The following is a 19,394-nucleotide window of genomic DNA, read 5'->3' as shown; positions in this document are numbered from 1 at the left end:
AGTAAGACTTACATTGAGGAGGAGGGGGAAGATGTTTTTCTGCTAGTTTTTAAACAGTGATAGAGTTCAGCACCACACAGTATTTATCTTTTGTAGACTGACCTGGGAAATCCTGGTGGCACAGTGGTTGAGAGCTATGGCTGCTAGCCAAAAGGTCACCAGTTTGAATCCACCAGGTACTCCTTGAAAACACTATGGGGCAGTTCTACTCTGTCCTGTAGGGTGGCTTTGAGTTGGAACTAACTTGATGGCAGTGGGTTTTTTTTTTTGTATACTGACCTGGTGGTATAGGAAAGACAGCATGTTAGGGAAATGTTATAGTACCCAAATACAGGCAGTATATTTTAAAATATTGGAGCCATATGATGACTAAATCATTCCTATTAATTTTGTTTCAGGGTTAATGTAACACTTTGATATTCTCCTGGTATGGAGGCATCTGTTACTCTGCTTCTATAGAATCGCTAGTTAGATCACTTTAAGACATGAACTGCAGTGGAGTAATGTAGCTTTATATAGATAATAATGTAAGTGTAATATAAATAAAGAGCCCTGGTGACACAGTGGTTAAGAGCTTGACTGCTAACCAAAAGGTCAGCAGTTTGAATCTACCAGCTGCTCCTTGGAAACCCTATGGAGCAATTCTATTCTGTCCTATAGGGTCGCCATGAGTTGGAACTGACTTGATGGCACCTAACGATAACAATATAAATTCCCTATATGTGAAATAATAATTGCAAAGAGCAATACACTTTATCATGAGTAAGCATATATAAATGCATAAAATATTTTTCCTTGTTTTCTTTTCCTTTCACAGTGAGAAAGTCAACAAAGGAATTGGCATTGAAAATATCCATTATTTAAATGATGGGCTGTGGCATATGAAAACATATAAATGAGCCTCAGAAGGAATGCACTTGGGCTAAACGTGGATATCGTGCTGTACTTCTGTGTTTGTGTCTGTGTATGACGGCATGAAGACAATGTCTCTGGTTATGCTGAATAAATTCAACAGATGCTAAAATGCTGTTAGCTTCACAAATTATTTTAGTTGTTCTTAAAACTCAAGTTAGAACAGGGTAGCAAAACTGGAGATAAAAGGTACCTGGTAAGTAACCAAACTCAGACAACTAAATGCCCTTTCTTAGGCTAATGATGCAAGATTAAGGGTTGGACTTGGTAATTGTAATTGCCAGTTTATGGCTGACCCCCGGAGAAGGAGAATCTGACTAGTTAATGGAGCTTGAAGCTAGACTGGGAATTTTATCCCATTACCCCAGGGCACCCAGCAGTGCGCCTTCTCTTTTGTGTATTTTTTGTTTTTTAACTTTTCACTATGGGAAATACCCAAAAGTAAAGGGAACAGTATAATGGACCCTTCTGGAGCCGTTACCCAGGTACAATTTATAGCCAATCTTATTTCATCTATACTTCACCTACTCCTCCCTACCCCACCCTCTAATTATTTTGAGGCAAATCCCAGACATATCATTTCATCCGTAACTAATATGTATCTTTAAAATATAGGTGGTCTTTTTTTTTTAACAGAACATAACCAAAATACTATTATCACACCTAAAAATATTTGGCAATTTCTTAATATCAAATTAACTGCTCACTGTTCAAATTCCCTTGATTCTTTCTTTTTTTTTTTAACTATTGGTTTGCTTGAATAGGTACCATATAAGGTCTATACACTGCATTTGGTTGTTATTAATTTTAAATCTTTTAATCCATAAGTTCCCTCCTTCCTCTTTTTTCCCCCTCTTAAAATTAATTATTTACAAAATCTAGTTGTCTTGTAGAATTTCCCCCACGTATTCTGGATTTTGTTGATTGCATCACTGTGGAGTCATTTGTTTCTATGCCCCCTATATATCCTGTAAACTGGTAGGTATGATCAAATTCAATTTTTTTAGTGCTCTCTCTTGAAGCTGGGTAAAATCAGACCACACAGATGTCCAGAACCTCCAGATTTGGGGCCCCATTCTATCTATCCCCTGAAGAATGTGTATCTCTTGTAAGTGGAGTATGAGGGTCATAGACTTAAACTTTAATAAGACTATTAAGCTGTTTGGGGAACTGAAAAAGCAGTTATGAAATGATTTAGTGATAAAGCTTTTCTTCCTAATTACCTTGATGTTACTCTAGTGCCTCAGCCATCTTCATTTGGTTAGTTACAAATATATGGCATGTGATTTTATTTTTCAGATGGATACAGACATTTACAAGATTGTGGTGACCTGTGTTACAGTTAGAAGTTGGTGAGAAAGGTGAGGGTGGATTTTAAAGAAGGAGAGACCATTTGTCTGGCTGTTTCAGCTGGGCCTCCCAGGATATAATATAGGTGAAGGTTACATATCCTCAGACTGAGAAACTACTTCCCACTAACAAAACTTGTAAGACTTGACAATTTCCAAGTTAGAATGTAAATGTATTAATTTATAGAGGGAGATCTACCTAGGGTAAACAATAAACAAGAAGCTTCTTGGTCAAGATAGTTCACAGCAAAGGAAGGTTGACAATTTGGGGGGACTATTTCTTCTGGGCTGGAGCAAGGCTTGGAGAATTTTTCTTGTTTCATTATTAACATTCTTATGTCTGCCAAAATCTTTTTCCTGACCAGTAGAGGCACCCTGATATCTTCCTTTTCAGGTTCCATGTAGAATATTTTCCTTTTGTTATGAGTTATGTCTATAACTATTGTTTTATTATATATTCCTGGTGGATAAAAGGATAAATAGTCTCATCAGTAAAACATTTATAAATTATCTCTCACGGTCAGTTTCTTTAACAGATAGTCTCATTTTATACTGACTTAATCACTTCAAACTCAGATGCTCCTCCCACTTAGGGAAGAAGGCACCCTATTTGAGGCTTATAGCTCCTTATATTCTTGAAAAGAGAATATGCAAATTATTTATGTCAACCAAACTGAACCTTTATCTTTGATGCTAAGGTAATGTTAATTGACCAAGATTGCCTATGGAGTATCAGCAAAAGTGCACGCGTGCGCACAGTCACACACACATTACATAAGTTAAAACCTCTAGTAGCCTGGTTTTTGAAATAATTTATCCTCATATCTAACCACTGTAACAGTACAGGCAACATCTATACTGTATTCAGTATAGGCAACACCTATACTGTATTCAGTATATTCAACATCTGTGCTTGTTTTTCTACTGTGCTGAGGTATATTCACTGTGTTGCCTTGGTGATATGGACTAAATACGGATGTTCCCTGCTTCCCCTGTGTCTGAGGCCTCAGTTAATTCCTCAGTGTTAAACAGGGGTGTCACTTTACATGTGCTTTCCTTGTCAGTTTCTAAACACTGAATCTTGCATGAAGCCAGTTCAAAGAGGTTAAACTAGCAGATATATCAGCCTCTTCAGGCAGCATGCTTAAAGGACACTTTTAGTTTACCTACATTCCTGAGAGTAGGGATACAGGGTGAGCTTGTTTTCTCTCTGGCAATGTGTCTCCAGTTCATTTTTAGTTTCAAAATTAATTTTGTGTCAAGAACCAATCTACAGTCTAGCCATTCTTGTTTATCTGATTCAGTATTACTCAGCAAGGTCAGTTCAGCTCAATGGATATTTATTGTCTACTAGGTTCTAGGTGATATGGCACAAAGATGAATAATATACAAGCAGCCCTTGCCCTTAAGGAGCTTCCAGTCTAGTGAGTAAAACCCAAAAACCAAACCCATTGCCATAGATTCCAACTAAAGAAAACTTAAATCTGGGTAATGGTGACAGTCCAATACTGTTTACAAAGTCAGTAGGAATTTCCCAATACTTCTCCAATTTTGTTCATCAAAACGCGCAAATTACACATGGGCCAAATATAAAAATATTCCTTAGATTGTATCCAATGTGAGATGGTTTTAAAAAATCCAGATGTGTTGGCGTTGCAACGATTCAGGTTTTCAACTTAGATGGTTCTCCATTTGTCCAGTAGTATTAAGGCCTGGTCAGTCCTCTTCTAGCCGACTGAATGTAGTGGTTTGGTGGTGGTGGTCTGTTGGCAACTGCATTTTTCTTTACTTTTTTTTTTTAATGTTCTGGACCCCAAACAAAAGAAGCTGGATTTATCCCATGGGTAGTCATGACCAGTTCCAATTTGAAGGATTTGCTATTCCCCAAACAGAAGATCATATGGCATTTGTCAAATAATGATTATATATAGCCAAGTTCCCCCTCTGTATACAAATCAGCAACCCCTGAGGATACATTATTTCTAAGCATAGTACTTCAGAAGAAGACATAAGAATGATGATTTGCTAAATTTACAGAGGTATTTCATTACGATAAATATTTCAGCTTTTTGCTATGAGAATATTAATGATAGAAATTTTTTTTTAATGATATAGCAATTATATATTAATAAAGATATTAAATGAATTTATACCCAAACAAAATGTGGTAAATATTTTAACTTTGCCTAGGTTAATGTTTGAGAATATATCTTTTAAGGCTCTTCAGGAAACTCAAAATAATTCTAATTTCTAAATGAGTATCCACTAAAACTGATTTATAGTTATAAAAAAGGATGAAAATGTATGCATCCTATGCCAATATAACCATCATTTCTGCGGTCTCAATCACAAACATATTCAAGTACCTAGAAGAATTGGGCCATTTTATATATAAAAAGTTAAAAAAAACTTTTATATTTAATATTTTACTAATCATATTAAGGCAGTGAAGATTAGACTAAATATAATTGTACTGTTATATCGCAGTCTCTCAGCAATACTTCCTAAAGAAATCTTACCTGTCAACCTGGAGACTGATGCATGTAAATATACACTCTGTGTTTTAATTTTTTACAGGTGACAGGTAAAAGAATCAATAGCAATTACCAACTATAAATAACACCGTAATTTGTTTAATTTTATATTAAAACCAATTAAGTACTAGTAAAGGACCACAGCTCCATCAGATCAGGAAAGAATGAACAAAATTGAGGATCAACTTTTAAATCAATGTTGAGACTATTAGGCACTTTTGTTTTTAAGGGGCTGCCCATTTAGAGAATATAATTTATGCATGGAAAGAGATATGGGAGATGATTCACCGAAATTTCTCCTAGTAATACCATATTCGTTAAACATAAGTCATGGGGAAGAAAACAAAATAAACAACATCCAAACTCAGTACAATTAATTTTTGCCTCTTGGTGTGAAAATTAAAGAACACCAAATTTCATCCTTGACCACTCTGAGAAATAAAATATTAGTAAAACAACTTCTATTTAAAACTTATGAATTGTTATAGAGAACGACATGTCTCACTATGTATAATTAAATGGATTGTCTTAGAAATTAATATGTTTGTGAAATACAGGAAACATGGACAGTATAACAAGTGAAAACTGATGTTCCAAGTGACTAAGAAGACTTGGATTAGAGAAAGGAAGGAAAAGGTGTATAAACATCAGAAACAGTGATGAAAAACTAAGCCACAGACAGCAGTCTTATATGGAATACTGTAATTCAATAGCCTGTGATGTCCAAATATAGCAGACATCTTAATATTAACACATACTAAACTGGTTTTGGAGCCCTGGTGGCACAGTGGTTGGGAGCTGGGCTGCTAACCAAAAGGCTGGCAGTTCAGATCCACCAGCTGCTCCTTGGAAACCCTATGGGGTAATTCTACACTGCCCTATAGGGTCACTATGAGTCAGAACTGACTCGACGGCACCTAACAACAAGGACAAACTGGTTTTATCTTATAGGCAAAAATAAAATCCATCAAACCACCTATACATTTTTAAAATCCTATTTTAAAAATAAGCCATAATTAACTTCCCCATCATAGTTTTTATTGTTCTTTCATTCCCCAATTTTAAAATACTTTATTTCAGCTAGTATATGAATATAGGGGACTTTAAGGTACAAATGATCACTTCCTTCAAGTTCATTGTAAGTGTTCCCAGAACTATACCATAACCAACCCCCCCAAAAGAAAACCCTAGCTTTAAAAGGTATACAGATTTACTTTTTATTTCTAATTTTATTTAAAATTTTTATCACAAGACTTGATTGTCAATGATAACTATTAATTTTCCCTTAACCTCTACGGTGAAGTAGGTAATTTATTCTGGTTTTTACAAGCATATGAGCAAAAGACTGGGTTTTAAGCAATAAATCATTTGTTCTAACTGAGCATTTGCTTAGAGAAAGTGCTATTTCTCCAAACATATGCCTTAAAAAAACGAATCAAATTCCATTCCCTTTTTGCCTCAGGAAAAGCCATATCAGCATTGGACCCAAAAAACCCCACTGCCGTCAAGTCGATTCCCACTCATAGTGACCCTACAGGACAGGGAAGAACTGCCCGATAGAGTTTCCAAGGAGCGCCTGGCGGATCTGAACTGCCGACCTCTTGGTTAGCCACCAGGGTTGGACAGTTCATTTTTATTCTTACCAACTTCTGTTTCAAAAAAGACACTTTGTCTTCCCAAATTCTGGGGTTGTCCTATAATGCTTATGATGCCCTGATGCTGGGAAACTTGTGAACCAGTAAGATGATTTCACGATAAAACTGCATGTTAGACTGACACTGTCTAGTAATAGTCCTTGAATATCCTTAAGTTTGAGAAAACTTTTAAAAGCAGCATTTTCTTCTACCTTTGCTTCCCTATCGGAGAGGCCTGAAATGCCTGTTTCTGGACTGATGTTTAACAAAAATTCAGTTTCTCCTGATCTGAAAGATTTCATATGCACTCTGACTCTGAAAACTGTTTTTATCAGTTCTAATGTTGCTCCATTCAAAATTCATTTTTTAAGGACAAAGTTCACTGTTCACTTAAATATCTGGACTAGGTTGGGCAGGGTGAGGAGGACGGGAAGAGTGTTTTTTTTTTTTTTTTGCCCAGTTAAGCACAAGACAGCTTTCTTTAAGAGTTGACTTATCCAGGATTAGGAAAAGTATGCTTTTGTATGATTAGGTTCCTTCTAAGGCTTGCTTATGTAAGCATTTTAGATTAAGTAAGTTCAACTTGAAATATATTTGAATACAGAATAGAAACAGCTTCATTTAGTGGGGTAACAGCAACCTCTAACCCATCAAATTTCTCCTAGATAGCTTTTAAAAAGGACATGATTGGAAAATGTTTTCCACTGGTATTGCTTTACTGTTTTTAAAATGATAGGGGCTAAAATGTGTTGGCCATTCTGAATCAGACAATCATATGGTCTACTATGTCAGGAATGACAACTCGAAGAGGAACGGCATCGCATTCATTGTCAAAAACAACATTTCAAGATCCACCCTGAGGTACAACGCTGTCAGTGATAGGATAATATCCATACGTCTACAAGGAAGACCAGTTAATACAACTCTTATTCAAATTTACGCACCAACCACTAATGCCAAAGATGAGGAAACTGAAGATTTTTACCAACTTCTGCAGTCTGAAATTGATCAAACATGCAAACAAGATACATTGATAATTACTGGTGATTGGAATGCAAATGTTGGAAACAAAGGAGGAGGACTGGCAGTTGGAAGATATGGCCTCGGTGATAGAAATGACACCGGAGGTTGCATTATAGAATTTTCTAAGACCAATGACTTATACACTGCAAATACCTTTTTTCAACAACATTAACGGTGACTATACACATGGACCTCAATGGATGGAAAACACAGGAATCGTATTGACTACATCTGTGGAAAGAGACAATGGAGAAGCTCAATGTCATCAGTCAGAACAAGACCAGGGGCCAACCGTGGAACAGACCATCAATTGCTCATCTGCAAGTTCAAGCTAAAGCTGAAGAAAATTAAAACAAGTCCACAAGAACCAAAATATGATCTTGAGTGTATCCCACCTGAATTTGGAGACCATCTCTAGAACAGATATGACACATGGAACACTAATGACCAAAGACCAGAAGAGTTCTGAGATGACATCAAGGACGACATAAGTGAACAAAACAAGAGGTTATTAAAAAGATTGGAAAGAGAGAAAAGACCAAAATAGGTGTCATAAGAGACTCTGAAACCTGCTCTTGAATGCAGAGTAGCTAAAGCGAATGGAAGAAACAATGAAGTAAAAGAGCTGAACAGAAGATTTCAAAGGGTGGCTTGAGAAGACAATGTATTCTATTGAAATGTCCAAGGAGCTAGAGTTAAAAAACAAAAAGGGAAGAACACACTCAGCATTTCTCAAGCTGAAAGAACTGAAGAAAAAAACTCAAGGCTCGAGTTGCAATATTGAAGGAATTCTATGGATAAAATATTGAACAATGCAGTAAGCATCAAAAGAAGATGGAAGGAATACGGAGTCACCATAACAAAAAGAACTGGTCAGTGTTTAGCCATTTCAGGAAGGAGCATATGATCAAGAGCCGATGGTATTAAAGGAAAAAGTCCAAGCTGCACTGAAGGCATTGGAGAAAAATGAGGCTCCAGGAATTGGTGAAATACCAACTGACATGTTTCAACAAACGGATGCAATGCTGGAGGTGTTCACTCCTCTATGCCAAGAAATTTGGAATACCTGGCTAACTAACTGGAAGAGATCCATATTTGTATGCCCATTCCAAACAAAGCTGATCCAACAGAATGTGGAAGTTACCAAACAAGATCATTTAATGTCATACGCAAGTAAAATTTTGCTGAAGATCACTCAAAAGCGGTTGCAGCAGTGTATCGACAGGGAACTGCTAGAAATTCAAGCCGGATTCAGAAGAGTACGTGGAACAAGGGATATCACTGCTGATGTCAGATGGATGTTGGCTTAAAGCAGAGAATACCAGAAAGATGCTTACCTGTGTTTTATTGACTATGCAAAGGCATTCAACTGTGTGGATCATAACAAATTATGGGTAACATTGCAAAGAATGGGAATTCCAGAACACTTAATTGTGCTCATGAGGAACCTTTACATAGATCAAGAGGCAGTTGTTTGGACAGAACAAGGGGATAATGCATGGTTTAAAGTCAGGAAAGGTGTGCGTCAGGGTTGTATCCTATTCAATCTGTATGCTGAGCAAATAATCCGAGAAGCTGGACTATATGAAGAAGAACAGGGCATCAGGATTAGAGGAAGACTCATTAACAACCTGCGTTAGGCAGATGACACAACCTTGCTTGCTGAAAGTGAAGAGGATTTGAAGCACTTACTAATGAAGACTAAAGACCACAGCCTTCAGGATGGATAACACCTCAACATAAACAAAAATCCTCACAACTGGACCAATAAGCAACATCATGATAAACGAAGAAAAGACTGAAGTTGTCAAGGATTTCATTATACTTGGATCCACAATCAATGCCTATGGAAGCAGCAGTCGAGACAGCAAATGATGTATTGCATTGGGCAGATCTGCTGCAAAAGACCTCTTTAAAGTGTTGAAAAGCAAAGATGTCACTTTGAGGACTAAGGTGCTACTAACCCAAGCCATGATGTTTTCAGCTGCCTCATATATGTGCGAAAGCTGGACAATGAATAAGGAACGCTAGAATAAGAATTGATGCCTTTGAATTATGGTGTTCGCGAAGAATACTGAATATACTATGGACTGCTATAAGAATGAATAAGTATGTCTTGGAAAAAATACAGCCAGAGTGCTCCTTGGAAGTGAGGATGGGAAGACTTTGTCTCACATACTTTGGACATGCTATCAGGAGGGATCAGTCCCTGAAGAGGGACATCATGCTTGGTAAGGTAGAGGGGTCAGTGAAAAAGAGGAAGACCCTCAACGAGATGGACTGACACAGTAGCTGCGACAGTGAGCCCAAACATAGCAACAATTGTGAGGATGGCGCAGGACTGGGCAGTGTTTCATTCTGTTGTATACAGGGTCGCTATGAGTTAGAACCAATTTGATGGCACCTAACAAAAACAACAAAATGTATTAAAATCTTGGACATTTATACTGCACCTATTTGATGTTTCCAAGGTAAAACATTTGTACAGTAAAACCTGTGAAAGTCGGAACCTGTGTAAGGTGGAAACATGTCAGAGCAGGAAAATGCAAATATGTGCCACTAAAACGATCAAAAGATAAGTTTTACTTCTGCACCCTGTCAGAGGTGGAAAACTTGTGAGACCTGTAGAAACAAGGAAGTCCTGTTGAATTCTGGCTATGACAGGTTTTACTCTCATTTATAAAATATCTGCAGAAGAGTTCATAATTCTATTTTGTTGCTCCTGAATGCAGAGGTTTGAAAGAAAGCACGTGGACTCATTAGCTTCTGGGAACTGTCAAATCCAATTCTCTCTCAAGTACCAAATGTCCAGATACATTTACTGAGGATGCAGGAGTCTCACTTAAGCAGTGGTTTTTGCAGATATAAGGAAAAACTCTTGATTAAAGTGTAGGGAGACAAAAACCATACTAATCTGGGCAGTTTTGGCCCCAAGAATGTCTGATTTGCTGTGAAAGGGAAACATGTTCTAAGTTCATGTTCTTAAAAGCAACTTCTGAGTTTATCCTTAAAAAAATATTTATAAAAAAGCTGTTGGAAGAAAAGCTATTTTATCACATGGCACAGATTAAATGTACAGATGTTGTTTTAAACCCTCTAGAAGGGGTTCCTTTGTGAATTCGAATATTCAGTGCCAGCTGTCAATATTTTGGTTTTTTACCATCAAGATATTTGATACAAAAGGTTAATACATATTTAACTGTTCAGAGTGCTATTTAAACATTTTTAAATAGATAAGAGTGAAAAGGAAATAACATTCCCTGAGTGCCCACTATATGCCACAAGCTCTACTTACATATCTTGCTTAATCTTTACAATGCCTCGAGGTAGATTTTAATTCTCATTTTACAAACAAGGAAAATTAAGGCTCAGAGAGGTTGTATTACTTTCCTGAAGATACACAACTAATAAGTTTCACAGTTGGGATTTGAACCCGGGTCTGTGTGACTGCAAAGCCTGTGTTTTGTAGAAAATTCACCCTTTATATTTCATAAAATGTTAAGTTCAGCCCACAGTCACGTCACCATCTTTGTTTATGGGTTATTGGAGAAAGATATATGTTGGCCAAGCCCCTGTTCCACAGTGGGAAAATATGAGTAGAATGAATGAGGTAGGAGTCAGATACTTGCACAGTGTATTAATTGGGCTTCTGAGGGAATGTTTCCTCTTCAACAGCAGGGGGTACTGGAGAATCTTTTGAAATTGAACTCAGTCCTAGGGTCTGAATTTTTCCTATGATTAGTCACCTTCGAGTCAGTGATTTGCAACCATTTAAAGGTAAAAAAAAAAAACCCAGTGCCGTCCAGTCCATTCCGACTCATAGCGACCCTATAGGACAGAGTAGAACTGCCCCACCATTTAAAAGCCCTGGCTAGATCTTTTTAGAAAAGGATTCAAGGGGGAGAGTTAGCTAAGAAGCGAGGCAATGAGTTTCTATAGAAGGTAATGTGCAAAGGCAGGACTAGGAGCTGCTCTGAGACTATCAATATACTCAAAAGACAGCTGGGGAAAATAGTGAATGTTAAAGCAAATGAAAGGTACATTTTTGGGTTAGCTTTTTTATGATCTAAGGAAAAAAAAAAAACAACTAAGGGATCTAATCTATACCTTGCTCCAGATCCAATGTTTTAATTTTGAGAAGGAAGATCCAGTGATTGAACTCACACAAGGAGATGGCCTGGGACATGCTAAAAGTCAAGCTGCAGTTTCCACTGTATGCAAGAAAACCAGAAAAATAAATGAAACTTGTAGAAAAAAACTTCAAGTTTTCTCCCATTTATAGCTCAGCCAGGGAGTCTCACCCTTCTGGAATTGGTTAGAACTGGACTGTCCAATACGGTAGCCACTAGCCACATGTGGCTACTGAGCACTTGAAATGTGGTTTGTCTGAACTGAGATATGCTGTGTGTGTAAAATACAGACTGGATTTCAAAGACTTAATAAGAAAAAAAGAATGTAAAATATCTTAATATTTTCCTATTGATTATATGTTGAAATGATAATATTTTGGATATATTGGACTAAATAAAATGTTGCTAAAAGTAATTTCACCTGTCTTTTTTTTTTTTACTTTTTCAATGGGGCTACTAGAAAATTTAAAATTACACATGTGGTTCACATTCTATTTCTATTGGACAGCGCTGGATTAGAGAATAGTCGGTATTCCCCAAAGTTTCCTTATGGAGGCAAGTGCTTTAGAATGCTAAATATGGGAAAGAAGATTCTTAGTGCTAGTATTCTAGTATTCAGAGTCTTCGTCAAGCTAAGAACAGTTTTTCCCCTTTCCCTTCCACATATAGTCAGATGGTACTGGGCTGGTCTTTTGACTATTAGAAAGTACGTATGTGGATCTCTCTTATGAGTCACTCACTGGAGTTTTTCAAATGCAAGCCTGTCACACATTAAGGCAGCAATTCTTTTACCTGTCTATCTAGTGAAAATGAGAGTCTTATTTTTAGATCCTGCTCTTCCTGCTATGGCATTTTACCAAATTGCCAAAGCAATGGCATAACCAATGTGACTATTCTTACATGGAATCAGTGAATACTAGCAAAGAAATGGGAATTGTGTGGGTTAAAAGAAATAAACATTATCAAATCCAGGACTTTTGACGCAAAAAGACCACCATATTCTAATAATAAGCTAGATTTTGTATTAATTGCTCATGCAAAGCTTACACAGAATGATTATTTATTTGACTGCCTGTATGAATCATCAGTTTGGGCTCTTTTTGTTCTCCACAAAGCACCAGGCCTAGCGTTGAGCTCATAGGTAATATAGATAAGGACACTGCAGTACAGAAAAAGTTGGGCATTATAAATCAGGTTTGACTCACATGCAACTTTTTAGCTATATACGCTGCATGCAAAAATATATTTGCGAAACAATGATAAATTTCCTCCACTCTTCCCAACTCACTCTCCAATAACACAGTGTGGGATTAGGGTTACAGTTTCTGGCCACTGAATACACCATTTTTCTATGTAAAGCTAACTGACATGCATGGTGACAAATTTATAACCATGACCTCAGTAGTACTATTTCCTATGCTACTGATTTAAATTTTATCTGTAAGAATGAGAACTCGTAAGTTCAAAGAAGCAGCATATTATTTAAGAAAATTAACATTTTATAAAGGAATGCTCATACATTAAAATACAACCTGAGCATTAATTTGGTTCAAAAATCAATGTTACCTGAGCACCCACTCCCATTAGCAAATCAAGCAATGGAATGTATTCTCTGAAATATTTACAACTTATTACAACTATACCCCGATATACTACTATAACTGAAGGTGACAAATGCAGTAGAAGTTTAACGTATTGGTGTTAGGGGTAAGGGAACATGTATACTATAAGCTATGTGTCACACGCAGCAAAATACTGTTTATCACTGTACTCACACTAAAAATGATTTAATCTGTAATAATCATACCCAGATGCACCTTGGAAGAAAGGCCTGGTGATCTACTTTTGCAAAACCAGCCACTGAAAACCCTCTGGGGCACAGTTCTACTCTGATACACACGGGTTGCCATGAATCAGAGTTGACTTGACCGCAACTGTTTTTGTTTTTAATCACATCTGAGACCACATATTAGGGTGCCTGATACAGAGATTTTATTATTCTTCAAAATTATTAATAATCCTTCATCTTAACCAAAAACCCCAATAAAGAAAATTAGAGAAATTAAAACAAAGGGTTTTTACACGCTACTCTGAGGATAATTCCCTCTTGAGGAAATTATCTTTCTGGTTTTGCTAAAGGTGTAGAAGACCATTAACGTCATGAGGCCAGTTACAGTAAATACTGATCTCTAAAATGTCATGGTCTCACATCCTATGCAGGTTTTTATAGATGTGATTTAGTACAAGTCACACATTTTAGGCACAGGAGCTGTGGAACCTACCACTGGGTAAAGCTTCTGGGTACCCATTGCCATTGAGTTGATTAGGACTCACAGCAGCCCCAGAACCACTGAAATTAGGCAAATGGCATGTTAATCCAAGGTGATGGTGAGGTTAGGGCCCCCAGACCAAAAACAGTTGGATATGGTACAACCACGAACCTGGGAGAATCTCAGAATTTGAACAGATAAAAACCAGGACACACACAATTCAGGCAAGTGACACTGCCAGACTGCCCAAAACAAGTTCTTCAAAGGAGACTTCACAACTCATTTGCCCAATAGGCATAAATAAATCTCAGCTGATAAATTTTTATGCAAGCCCCAACTGGGAGCCTGTTTAACTAGGAAACCGTACACTTAAATGACATTATCTTCTTTATAGTTACCATTCCAATTTCAGTGTCTGCAGTGCACACAGAGTCACACTGAAATTGTGCACTCTGAGAAATGACACTAAATTAGCTCCCAGGAAAATTACTTAATATTTATAAGTAATTTCCACTCTTTCTCTGGGGGATAGATTGAAACTTTCACTTTAACATTGGTTAGGAACATTTCCTTAGTTGCCTGGTTGTATATTTTAAGAAGACAAATCTATTGGCACTTGGGGAGGCTTAGAACATCAATCAACATTAAATAACACAGCTGAAGTTTTACTTTAATCGCAAATTCACAACTAGAGATTCATCTACATATCTTAGAAGCCTAGAAAAGACATTTAATTTTTTTTAACCAATCAGCAAAAATATGCACCACACTAGATTTTTTAATATTCATAATTTAGAATTTACCACATACAGTGTTTACAACTATACCCTTTACCTGCAAAATTACTACTCTTAAAACATTTCTTTCCAACACATTTGTATTTTTGAGGAAAACAATACCACCCCATTTAAAAATGTACTACTAAATTTTAATGTGTAATTATACCAGTGTCACCAAAAAAAAAAAAAAAAAAACTTAAACAGAAAGAGGAAAAGAAGAGACATACCACTGTGTTGGATATGTAGTTGTTACCACAAATAATGACAACTCATGTCCTATACAGTGTACATATGCTCATTCCAGTTCTCAGTCATTGTCAGAACCATTTGGAGGTAAGAAAACCAATGCATCATTGAAAATATGCCCAAATGCCCTAAGACGGTATACCCCATACATCATCACATGCATCTGATTAGGGGTCAGTCCATTAAAAGTAACAGCCATATCTGAACAACAGCCTTCTACTACCTGCTGGGGTTGATTAGTCATTGCCTCTTTAATAAAAAGCCCAACAGATTTGGTATTAAATACATCTTTTCCTTCAGAATCTTCTGCATTTTCTGCAAACACTCCAGCATATTTCAGGCAGACTGCTAGCTGCTTATCTTCAGATAGCTTCCAAATCATCCCTCCCTGTTCAGGACACTTCTCAGGGATACCGAGAAGGCTGTTTAGTCTTTTCATGGATCCTATGCTTAAGACAATTCCTCCTTCCACACTCACATATTCAAGGTCTCCAGATTTTATAGTGTGGCCTAGGTAGAAGGGCTGTGATGGATCCTTTTTTAACAAAAAATACTTTAAGTTTTCAATAATGGCAAACGTAGTGGGGCGTGCAAGGAAGAACCAGTTGTATTGGTCTTTATATTTATCAAAAGCATATTCGTAAGCTTTTCTCATCATTATCCACATGTCATCTGTTTCCATATTAATTGATTCAAACACTTTAACATTTTCAGAACTGAAGAACTCTGCTTTGTCACAGTGTTTGGTCCAAGTCTCCTTCACTGCAGCCCAAAGACTCACATCTTTGGGTTTTACAAGGATGATACAGTACACCCGAAAGCTCTTACTGAGCTCCATGCGTTCATCATCTGAAATTTTCAAGATATCTTCTTTGTTAGGAGCTTGTAGGTGATGATGCTCATGGTGGTGCATTCTATTTTCATGACCAATCCTAACGTGGCCTAGCATAGTGATCAAGGCACAGAAAATGCTTCCGAGCATCATACCCTTCAAAAATGAACTGCTTTCAGAAAGCATTTTTCCTATAAAGAAGAAAAAGATCCTTAAAATATTTAAAGGAAAAAGATTAGTCATTTGATTTGGTATTCCTTATATACTTACATTTTGCTCTGAACATTAAAAAGGTTCCCAAGTTTGAAATCCAGTTAGTTGTACATAGTACCAATGACCCTAGGAATCTTTAGCTTCCAGTGGCATCTGATTACTGTTTGATGTAAACTGGAACTTTGAAGCAACTCCTCTATGGAGTACAATCTGCTGTGAGAAGGCTCTTTTTTTTTTTTGTACTTCATCTGTGGGGATTTAATTGTCCAAGTACTAAATCAAAGCATTAACTCTAGAAACCAATGTCACAGAAGTTGTCCGTTCATCGTTCTCTTTAAAGGAATTTCGTTTCACAAGCTTGCATTATGTTATTCAAATACCTTTGCAGATATAAATGGACCTTCACACCAAAACCTTAAGTCTAACAGATAAAGCCACCTACAAGTGGCAAATCACCAATGGTATCTGTGTTGACATTTCTATTCCCAGCCTAGTACTTTATTTAACTGATGGCTGCTGACCTTAGGTGTTTGGAGTACATCTAAATCAAGTATCTTGAGATTGATAGCATATATGCTAATATTTACACTTTTGTTCCTAAAACTAAATGGTTTCCAATACTGTACCTAATACGTATCTCAACTAACTGGTGTATTAAAAGCTTATGATGGGAATAGTTAAATTATTTCGATGAGAACTAAATCAATACAGACATATCTGGGGACCATTAACAAACATTTTATTTCCTGAAAAGGCATTTTCTTCTTCCAGTAAAAAAGGGAAACTCTACACTTTTACTTCAACTGGAAAAAGCCAAACCAAACCAAACCTGTTGCCATCGAGTTGATTCCAACGCATGGCGACCCTAGACGACAGAGTAGAACTGCCCCCATAGGATTTCCAAGGAATGCCTGGTAGATTTGAACTGCCTTTTGGGTAGCTCTTAACCACTACACCACCAGGGTTTCCAACTGAAAAAGCCAACATTAAATACAACCAGCATTTATGCTTGTAAAGGCTAGTATTTTCCCAATCACCCCTTCATCTTCACAAAGAATGTTTTATTGAGCTACTCAGGTTTTCTCTTTGTCTCTTAAAGTTCAAAGGGGCACTAGAAGCTATCTAATGCCTTTTATCTCATTTTACAAATAGGGAAACTAAGGTCCAGAGAGGTTAAGCAACTGACCCAAAGTCACGAAGTTAATGGTAGAAGTGGAACTAGACACCAGATCTCCTGACATCACTTTAATATTTTTCTCATTACATATCAATTTCTACGGTGCTTCTACCCATAGTATTGAGACTTTAACAAATGAATCACTTGTTTTCCTACAGACCAAAAAAAAATATGTGTATATATACATATGGGGATCTGTTAACCATAATTGACATTTTACACCCAACATCATCATACTAAGAACTGGGGTGGGGGGAGAAGCAGGATGGTTGCACTGTATCACTCAAGGCACTTGATCAATAAACAGCTCCAAGAAGGAAAAGAGAACAGGAAACAAGCTTTGCTTAATTAGAACTGTCAGGGGTGCTCTAAAATTAACGTATATAGGAATGTGGCATTTCACATTACACAATTTTCATTATTTCTGGCCAATATATTTCACATGTGTCTCTCAGCTCCATAATGGCAAATAACGTCAGAATTCTGCCTGATGGGTTATTACTCATGGCTGCAAAAATATTGAACAAACTCAAGAAGTCAGCAATTTTTAAATAAAACCATTCACACAAATTATTCTAAGGAGTAGACTTCTTTTTTTTTTTCCAATCAAGGCAGGCCAAAAAATGTAACACTGGAAACGCACATGATAGGATATTTGAAGAAGAGAGGGAAACTTAAAACAAACACAAATGAAGCACTATCATAGTGGTTGGGATGAATCTTTTTAGAAGGTGAAGGTGCTGGGGTGGAGTATCAAAAAGGGAGGAGGACGAAAGGGGAGAAGAGAAGTAAGGAGTAGGATACGGTCACCTCAAAACTCTCCATCTCCCCCACTGACTATTCCTCCAACAGCACCTGCCTTGGCGTCCCGCGTGGAGCATGCTGGGAGTGAGCAAGGGCTCAGGCCCTCCTCAGGGAAGAGGCAGGGTCAGAACATTCCGGGGTCCGCGGGGGTGGGGGCCGAGACCCCGGCACTCACCGGTGTCTACAACGCCTCAGGGGTGGGAAAGCGCAGCCGCGCACAGCTTTCCTCTCAGGTCCGCGCGCCACTTGGTAACGCTCCCAGTCAGGCTGCTCTAGCTGCAGGCGGAGTCCTCTCGTTGGTTTCACTAAAGGTGGGGAGGACCAAGAAGCGGAGGCCACGAAGGCGAAGACAGCGGGGCGGGGCAAACGGGCCCTCGGCCCGGCTGAACCGCCCGCCCGCCCGCTCGCTCAGACCTCAGAAGGGCCCGCGCCTACGCCGCGCGCCTCTTTCTCTCAGTGCGCACGCAGCGCGCCTCTTTCTCCCCGCCCACCGCACGCTCTCCTGTACCCAATGGGACGCCTAGAGAGGCGTGCGTGCATCGGACCCGCCGACACCTCCCACCTCTTCTTCTTCCCGATGTGAAAACCGAGGGTGTTGTAGACTCTGGTTCCTGGCGGCCGTACGTGGGATGTCTCAGTGGTTTCTGTAAGGTAGCTCTGCATCATTGCACCCTTATATTGGCAAAGAGGTATTCCACCCGAGTACTTTTGGACTGGGGCCCAAATGTCAGCCACTAAAATCATTGAATTATGAGGGTAAGAATTCGCTATGGTTACTGGGCTGGGATCCGAAGCAACGCTGCCTGGAATCCAATCCTATCTTCACCACTAGCTTTGATGTCCTCGGAAATTTACTTCACCTCTCAACGCTTCAGTGCCCTCTTTTCTAAAATACAGAAAATATCACAGTAATGCCTATCTTGTAGAAGATTAAATGAGACAGTGCATGTGACTCCCTTAGCAAAACACCAACCATAGAGTAAGAGTTCAACAAATGTTGGCTGTTATTATTGTTCACTCCTCAACAATAAATATATAGTGGAATTAAATGAGTTAGAGCTACAGATGAGGAACCAGGCCCAGAAAGGATAAGAAACCTAATATAGGTCACATAGCTAGGTAGAGGCAGAGGTGGAACTAGAATCCAGGTCTCCTAATTACAAGTGCAGAACTCCTTCCACTAAATATATGGTCTATCATAAAATTCTTTTTGTGGCAGAGAGGGGTTTTTGCTAAAAAGCACAAATCCCTAGAAATATTTTAAATGTCACTATGTTTCCTTCAAATAGCATTAACTGAATGATTTCTCTATATTAGATACTGCTGTGGTGACTTCAGCTAGCGTTTCCAAAAACACATCTATCTTAGATGTTTTTGGGTCTATTAGCAATGACTATTCAGTCACAAAAAAATAGGCTCTGGGCAATTATCATGGCGGTGCTACCTTAAATTCTGGGGCTATGGTGGTAAACAAAATAAGTCCCCTGTAAA

At 38.0% G+C, this 19,394-nt stretch overlaps 3 protein-coding genes across 9 annotated transcripts in view; 1 reads left to right on the top strand and 2 right to left on the bottom strand.

Moving 5' to 3' along the window:
• The window catches only part of MCTS1 (MCTS1 re-initiation and release factor), a 43,928-nt gene extending 32,389 nt beyond the window's left edge, over positions 1-11,539 (top strand). For 4 of the 6 annotated variants that reach the window (XM_049872522.1, XM_049872524.1, XM_049872521.1 and 1 more), the window contains one exon: positions 818-6,883. In XM_049872522.1, coding sequence (XP_049728479.1) covers positions 818-899 — 82 coding nt within the window. In that variant the 3' untranslated portion in view covers positions 900-6,883. Of the gene's footprint in view, positions 1-817; positions 6,884-7,221 lie in introns of those variants that run through there. The other 2 variants (XR_007515905.1, XR_007515904.1) reach the window with 2 other exon arrangements.
• CUL4B (cullin 4B) overlaps positions 1-18,166 on the bottom strand; it is a 98,776-nt gene extending 80,610 nt beyond the window's left edge. The window contains exon 1 of the mRNA XM_049872498.1: positions 18,079-18,166. The gene's annotated coding sequence lies outside the window, so the exon portion shown is untranslated. The remainder of the gene's footprint in view (positions 1-18,078) is intronic.
• On the bottom strand, positions 11,525-18,164 carry C1GALT1C1 (C1GALT1 specific chaperone 1). 2 transcript variants are annotated; one of them, XM_049872514.1, is made up of 2 exons: positions 18,079-18,164; positions 11,525-15,900 (listed from the first exon to the last, which is right to left on the bottom strand). In XM_049872514.1, exon 2 carries the CDS (start codon positions 15,893-15,895, stop codon positions 14,939-14,941), a length of 957 nt encoding a protein of 318 aa, XP_049728471.1. In that variant the 5' UTR covers positions 15,896-15,900; positions 18,079-18,164; the 3' UTR covers positions 11,525-14,938. The 2 variants fall into 2 exon arrangements, with proteins under 2 accessions (XP_049728471.1, XP_049728472.1); XM_049872515.1 differs by having other exon boundaries at positions 11,525-15,920; positions 18,079-18,118.
• Positions 18,167-19,394: the final 1,228 nt, after the last annotated feature.

Source organism: Elephas maximus, chromosome X (assembly GCF_024166365.1).
Source record: "Elephas maximus indicus isolate mEleMax1 chromosome X, mEleMax1 primary haplotype, whole genome shotgun sequence".
In the NCBI taxonomy this organism is placed as follows: domain Eukaryota; kingdom Metazoa; phylum Chordata; class Mammalia; order Proboscidea; family Elephantidae; genus Elephas; species Elephas maximus.
Note: the sequence above shows the minus strand (reverse complement) of the source record. Positions and strands in the feature narration are given on the sequence as shown.